The 6644-nt window shown below is 44.0% G+C and overlaps 1 protein-coding gene across 1 annotated transcript in view; it reads left to right on the top strand.

Annotated features, from left to right (window-relative positions):
* The window catches only part of SLC26A3 (solute carrier family 26 (anion exchanger), member 3), a 14764-nt gene that overhangs the window by 4461 nt on the left and 3659 nt on the right, over positions 1-6644 (top strand). The window contains exons 8-16 of the mRNA XM_009709284.1: positions 1224-1371; positions 1503-1616; positions 1730-1807; positions 2218-2313; positions 3312-3418; positions 3684-3753; positions 3842-3934; positions 5318-5413; positions 6054-6287. Of these exons, the coding sequence (XP_009707586.1) occupies positions 1224-1371; positions 1503-1616; positions 1730-1807; positions 2218-2313; positions 3312-3418; positions 3684-3753; positions 3842-3934; positions 5318-5413; positions 6054-6287 (1036 nt within the window). The remainder of the gene's footprint in view (positions 1-1223; positions 1372-1502; positions 1617-1729; positions 1808-2217; positions 2314-3311; positions 3419-3683; positions 3754-3841; positions 3935-5317; positions 5414-6053; positions 6288-6644) is intronic.

The raw sequence follows: 6644 nt of genomic DNA, 5'->3' as shown, positions 1-6644 counted from the left end.
TTCAGCAGCCACCACCAGCCCTGGGAAGTCACCAGGACACTGCACACTTCTCCTGCCTCGTCCCATGACCAGCCACCAGCGTCTCCCCCGGCACCATTATCCTCTAGAGGCCTCAATGTCTGCTCCTCCAGGAGCATATCCATATACAGTCTATATCCACATATAGAGTACTTATCCATATATAGAGCATATCCATATACAGTCTATATCCACATATAGAGTACATATCCATACATAAAGTACATCCAGCTATGCCAGAATTTTGGTGTAAAGACTTAATATGCACAGATTAAGTTAAAAAGAGGGAGGCAGACATTTACTAGGACAGCAAATTGCAGCCATTTACTCACCGGGGCGCTCTCAGTTGCCTCTTGTAGCCCAGGGGTGTTAGTGGATATACAGTCTATATCCACATATAGAGTACATATCCATACATAAAGTACATCCAGCTATGCCAGAATTTTGGTGTAAAGACTTAATATGCACAGATTAAGTTAAAAAGAGGGAGGCAGACATTTACTAGGACAGCAAATTGCAGCCATTTACTCACCGGGGCGCTCTCAGTTGCCTCTTGTAGCCCAGGGGTGTTAGTGGATGAGGTTTGCAGAGGAACAGCTATTTCTGCTGAAGAATCTCCATTCTTCAGATTTCAGTGCACTGAAAAAAGGAAAGGAAAAAAAAAAACCCAGAGAGGAACTCTCCCTAGGATCTGCAAAAGACCCTGATCAAAGGAGCAGGAAATGGTAAAGCTAAAGCATCTAGCAGATACATAGCTTGAGAGACTAGTCAATATTACCTAACTCAGTAAACATTTGTTTAGCTGTCTAAAGTGCTTCAATGAATCACACAGGGATTTTTTTTTTTTTGGTTGTAATCAAGTGAAATCCTTCTGTGCACAAATTGCCTGTGCAAGGGTCTCGGCATCGTGTCAGATCTTACACCTGTGTGTAACTAGAAGGCAGAACTCTGCATGCACCTCACACAAAATAAGCTGTGGCTGGTCCTGGCCAAGTAAACGAGAACCTGCTGAGACACAAATTGAATGGAGCACAGATAAACACTCGATTAAGGATTCCCCAAAGTTTCATATGGTTCAGACATGCAATTCTGTGTCGCACCTCTCCAAAGTTCTCAGTATGAGCTGCACCACTGCCTTGCTCACTTGCTTGACAACTTATCTCCTTAGGCATATCCTTAATGAGTAGAGTTTTTTTGTCCTTCAGGTTTCAAGCGCCTGCTGCACCTGATGCAGGTGTCCTCCAAAAGTGTGTCGGTGACAGCATTTCCATTGCAATCGTTGGGTTTGCAGTAGCCTTCTCTGTGGCTAAAGTGTATTCCATCAAGCATGACTATCCACTAGACGGCAACCAGGTAGGCAAACAATACAGAAATTATTACAGTGCATTTGTCAATGGGAAATAAGTCATTTTAGGAATGCTTTGCCTTGTGAACAACTGTCATGAACCAGCTTTTAAGAACAATCTTTTTCATTTTTATTTCAGGAACTAATTGCTTTTGGGCTGGGTAATATAGTTGGTGGATCATTCAAAGGATTTGCCTCTAGCACTGCTCTGTCGAGATCAGGAGTGCAGGAGAGCACAGGAGGCAAAACACAGGTATAGAAGACAACAGATCATGATGGCATTCAATGCAAGAAAGCTCTCTTTTTTCCTAGTTGACCATAATGCCTGCAGACACTTATTCATGGTGGCATTGTTCTCTCATGCAGATTGCTGGTGTTATCTCAGCTCTCATCGTCTTGATTGTGATCTTGGCCATTGGGTTTCTCCTGGCACCCTTACAGAAGGTATTCACTGGTTTCACCTAGCACTTCCTCCTGCTTGCCAAAGACAGGGCTGCTCTAGGAGTCACTGGGAGCGTTCATAGGCTTCAGTGGGAGCCAAACAGGGTCTGGCAAAGCTTGGTTCTTCTTCCCAGACCATGACAGAGAGGATCACTACATCTGGTCCCTCAAAGGGAACATAAGTGCCCAAACACCAAACATCACAGCACCAGCTCTTAGGTGTCAAAAATAAGTATCCTGAAGTCAGATACCTGCTCTGCACCACGGCTAGGGAGGTTCCAGCAGCAGCGATACGTCAGGAGGAGCTTGCTGGTCTTTCAGCTTCACTTTGGCCCTATTTGTATGATCTTTTAATGTTCAACATCTGCTTTGCCTGCTTTAAAATTCAACATGTATTTTGGTCTTTTTAACAGTCAGTCCTTGCTGCTTTGGCTCTTGGCAACTTGAAAGGAATGCTCATGCAGTTCAAGGAAATAGGCGTCCTATGGAGAAAGGACAAGTATGACTGTGTAAGTTGAGTCCCACAAGCATTCAGGAATAAAGCATTCTGGAAAAGTCATCTATTATGCAAATTTGCTTACAGGTTATCTTTTTTTTTAATACCCGCCTTGCTTCACTAAATGGAAGGTACAATAGTGGCATGCCTTTTTTACGCATATATCCCTTGCTCATGTTTTCTACTTTGTTCCACCTATTTTGAGTTGCTTCTCTCTCCTAACTTAATTTTCATCCATTTCTTCAAAGTCTATTAAAATACAGTTCATTATATAAAGTCAAATATAGAAGGCAGTTACAGAAAATGTCTAAATACCTACTGCATTGGCTACTCATTCAGGGACGCTTTCTCACACTCACGCATACTAGATGGAAGCTACACAGTAAAACCAAACGACGACCATGGCTTGAAGGGTTTACTCTAAATGGTAAAGCTTGCTGCTGGAGGGCGGGACTGCTTACCTCTAACACTCAGAAAATTTAGACTCTTGACTTTCTCATCAGCCAGTTCCTTGTGTTCCCAAATGGTTCCAGGCCTCAGTTTTCAGAGCTACCAAACTGTTATTTACCACATGAAAATACTTTTGAGATCTGTGGTTAAAAAATATTCAGTATTATCTAGTCATTTGTGCTTATTGGTTGTGTACATTCACAGCACCTACATTTGCACATTTACAACTCGCAGCTTTACCAGGACCCTGATTTGCTTGTAACCTTGCCTTTCTGCTGAGTTTTTATTGAGCATTTAGTGAACCACTTATAGAAGAATCACACCTCTATCATTCTAAGCCTTTATTGTATAGAAATTGTCATCCCTAGAAACACTCCCTAGTGCTAGTTGGCAAGTCTGGCCCTGTTGTACAAGAAAAAACCCTAGGAAACATGAAAACCCTCACCAAAGGCAAATGGAGAGCCTGGACCAGCTCTGAGATCTGTTGATGCTCCCACCCTGGGCTCATGACCCAGGTCCTTGACATGCCCGTAACCGCTGTCATCCACCTGCTCGTTACAGGTTATATGGGTGGTGACATTCTTAGCTGCCGTTTTTCTTGGCCTGGATATTGGGCTAGCAACCGCCGTGGCCTTCCAGCTGCTGACCGTGGTGATCCGCTCCCAGATGTGAGTACTTGTTGGACACGATGATAAGGTATCTCAGGTTCTTCTGTTACAAATTAACTCCTTCTGTACAGAGAAGGCCAACAGCCCCATGCCTCGGTCTGTCCAGCAACTCTGTACAGAAAAATAATTTACAGGGGTAAACCCTTGGATGCAGGGTCCTGCTTCAGTCTTCCACGGCAGCTGAGGTGGTTTTCTCTGAGCCTTCCCTTCTGCCGGGTTTTGGTATGGGGTACAAATAATTGTGTGCGTGTGTGTTTGTTCACAGTCCAAGCTGCACTGTTCTGGCTAATGTTGGGAGAAGTAACATCTACAGAAACAGGAAGGATTACACAGATGTAAGAAATTTCATGTTTCTTTTATTACCTGCTGCATTTGTGTTTCTATAGTAGGTGTTGTTACTGACACTTTCGCTTCATTGTACAGATCTATGAGCCAGAGGGAGTGAAGATTTTCAGATGCTCATCTCCTATCTTCTTCGCTAATATTGAATTCTTCAGAGAGAAACTCATCACTGCTGTAAGTGTCTGGGGCTGTCATTGTGAACATATGAATTGCATGACACATTAAGGTGAACATAATTTCCTAATAATTACTATATATGCAGTCAGTCCACAGTTCAAAGATGAATTTTTCATGAATTATTCAAGTATTGTTGCCACTACTGTAATCCCACATGTACGTACACACCTCTGAGAAACAGAGCGGCCCGACTCATGTAGAACTTATACCATAACAATGTATATACATATTTTAAGTCCTTTAGAAGAAGGTAGTGTAAACAGAGAATACAAAGGGACATTATTTTATTTTATAACCATATATTTTACTTACACCAAATAAATTCAGATTTACTCATCTTGCCCCAAAGAATGTAACCACAACAGTCAGAAGAAAAGCTGAATGAAATCACACTATCAAAGAGGTCTTAACATCTTCCATGACAAACTGGGTGTAGGCAGCCAGTCTTTCTGTAACCAGCACAGAAAGCCAGGACCCCTGAGCCTTCACCGTGCCCGAGAGGCCCACCATCCTCAGGCGGAACCAAAATTGCACCCATAAGCTCCCCTTCCTGCTGCTCTTAGGGGGGAGTTGATAAGCAGTGGCTACCCTGAGCATTGGTAATGAGCAGTTCATTCTTCACATGAGGGACCGAAACTGGCAGAGGAACTAGGGAATCCGACACATTTGGGTCTCCCTGTGCTTGACTTTCACCTCAGAAGAGCCTGAAGGGTTTTTTCCATAAGTGCGGATGCTCACATGTCTCTCTTTACAAATACGGGTACTTCTAACACCTCTGTCCTCCACTCACTAGATAGATGAGGCAGAAGACTTGCAGGAATTTAGTATTTTCAAAACCCTTATTAGCCTAATTTACCTGCCATCTAATTTTGTTAAAACCAGCTGAAAGGTTCAAGAGACATAAGCAGTCAGCATGATCAACTTTGGTTTTCTTCTTCAAGAAAACAAAACGACGTGTATATGACCCACACTGCAGTCAGGTGGCACAGAGCAGATACAACCTGTGAGCTCTCTAATCTTGGTCACCTAGGTGGCCATCTCATAAAGAAGACAGGTAGGACATGCTCTAGGCTAGCCAGCACAGTACCAGGCTGCTGAAGTTACTGGCCTGTGCTAGAGCATCATCACTGCTATAATGCTGCCCATGCTGGTGTCCTAAAGCTAGTACAGATGGGCCTGCCTGCTTTGTAGTCATACCTGTAGACATCTTTCTAACCAAGAAAAAGAGCCCTTGTTTGAATTGATGAAAAGTGGTAGGCAACATCAAGTCCAAATTATGCTCATCATGACTGTAAAGAAAAGCTGCATGAGATGCTGTGTCTTTCCTCTGGTGTCACTAGGTGGTCTTTTTTTTAATTATTCAAAGTGCTGTTTCTGCAGGTTGGCTTCAACCCACTGAGAGTCCTGAGGAAACGCAATAAAGCTCTGAGGAAGATCAGAAAGATGCTGAAGAAAGGAGAGCTGCAAGTGACGCCCGTATGTAAGGCAACTCCACCCAGTGGGGGTTGAGCAACCAGCTCCCTGGCTTGACATGGCAGAGAAGTGCCCCACAGCCTGCTGTCTTAATTACATATCCTATTCCCCAAGTTGCCACTTCATGACATAAACATACTTCAAAGATAAGATTTTAAATAGCTCTCACAGTTAGACACCTACAGCTTTACCATGGGCAGAGCTTGTATATGTCCATTGGAGCTTTGTTTGGCATCAAATGGCAGATCAGATCCCACAGAGGTAACGTTCATGCTGCCTTAACAGTAGGGTAAAGCTGGTTTTCTCCCAGCCCAAATCCTGCATGCTTTTCGTTGACTTGTTCCAAAATTACTGAATCAAAGCATATCTGACAATTGACTTCAGGGAACAATAAAAAGCCATCATTAACTGATTATGATAATGATTAAGTGACCGACGAGAGGAAAGCCAACATTTCCAGACTCCTCCAGACAAGGGAGAGACAGAACTTGTTCTAGTGTAAAGTGCAGGTGGGTCCTGCTCCATCTCACGGGTACATTAGCTTTGTATTGCCACCACTCTCACCCTTGCGTAAGATGCACTCCCACCCTGGCTGGGTCTTAAAAAGCAGTACTAATTATGACACTTTTCTCTGTCAACACAGAAAGGCTTGATTTGCATGGCCAACCATACACACGAGTCAGACGAAGAATTAGACAACAACAGGATAGAGGAGCTGGACCAGCCCACCAACATGACAGACTTGCCAATTCAGATCAACTGGGGTGCTGACCTCCCCCCCGGCATCACTGTGCCCCAGGTCAACATCCACAGCATTGTTCTGGATTTCTCATCAGTGTCCTTCCTCGATTTTTCTGCCATGAGAGTCCTCCAAAAGGTAATTGAAATTCACAAGACAAACACTGATCATGTGAAAGAAAAACATATGAATGCAGTTAGACTTGAGGGATACGTTTGAGGGAAGGGATGGCACCCAGAGGGACTTTGACAGGCTTGAGGACTGGGGCAATGCAAACCTCAAGAAGTTCAACAAGGCCAAATGCAAGGTCCTCCACACGGCTCAGGGCAATCCCCAGTATCAGTACAGGCTGGGTGATGAACTGATCAAGAGTAGCCCTGAAGAGAAGGACTTGGGGATACCGCTGGGCAAAAAATTTGGCATGAGCCAGCAATATGCGCTGGCAGCCCAGAAAGCCAACCCTATCCTGGGCTGCCTCACCAGCAGTGTGACAAG

The sequence above is a fragment of the Cariama cristata genome, unplaced genomic scaffold (assembly GCF_000690535.1).
Source record: "Cariama cristata isolate BGI_N322 unplaced genomic scaffold, ASM69053v1 scaffold2591, whole genome shotgun sequence".
Lineage (NCBI taxonomy): Eukaryota > Metazoa > Chordata > Aves > Cariamiformes > Cariamidae > Cariama > Cariama cristata.
Note: the sequence above shows the minus strand (reverse complement) of the source record. Positions and strands in the feature narration are given on the sequence as shown.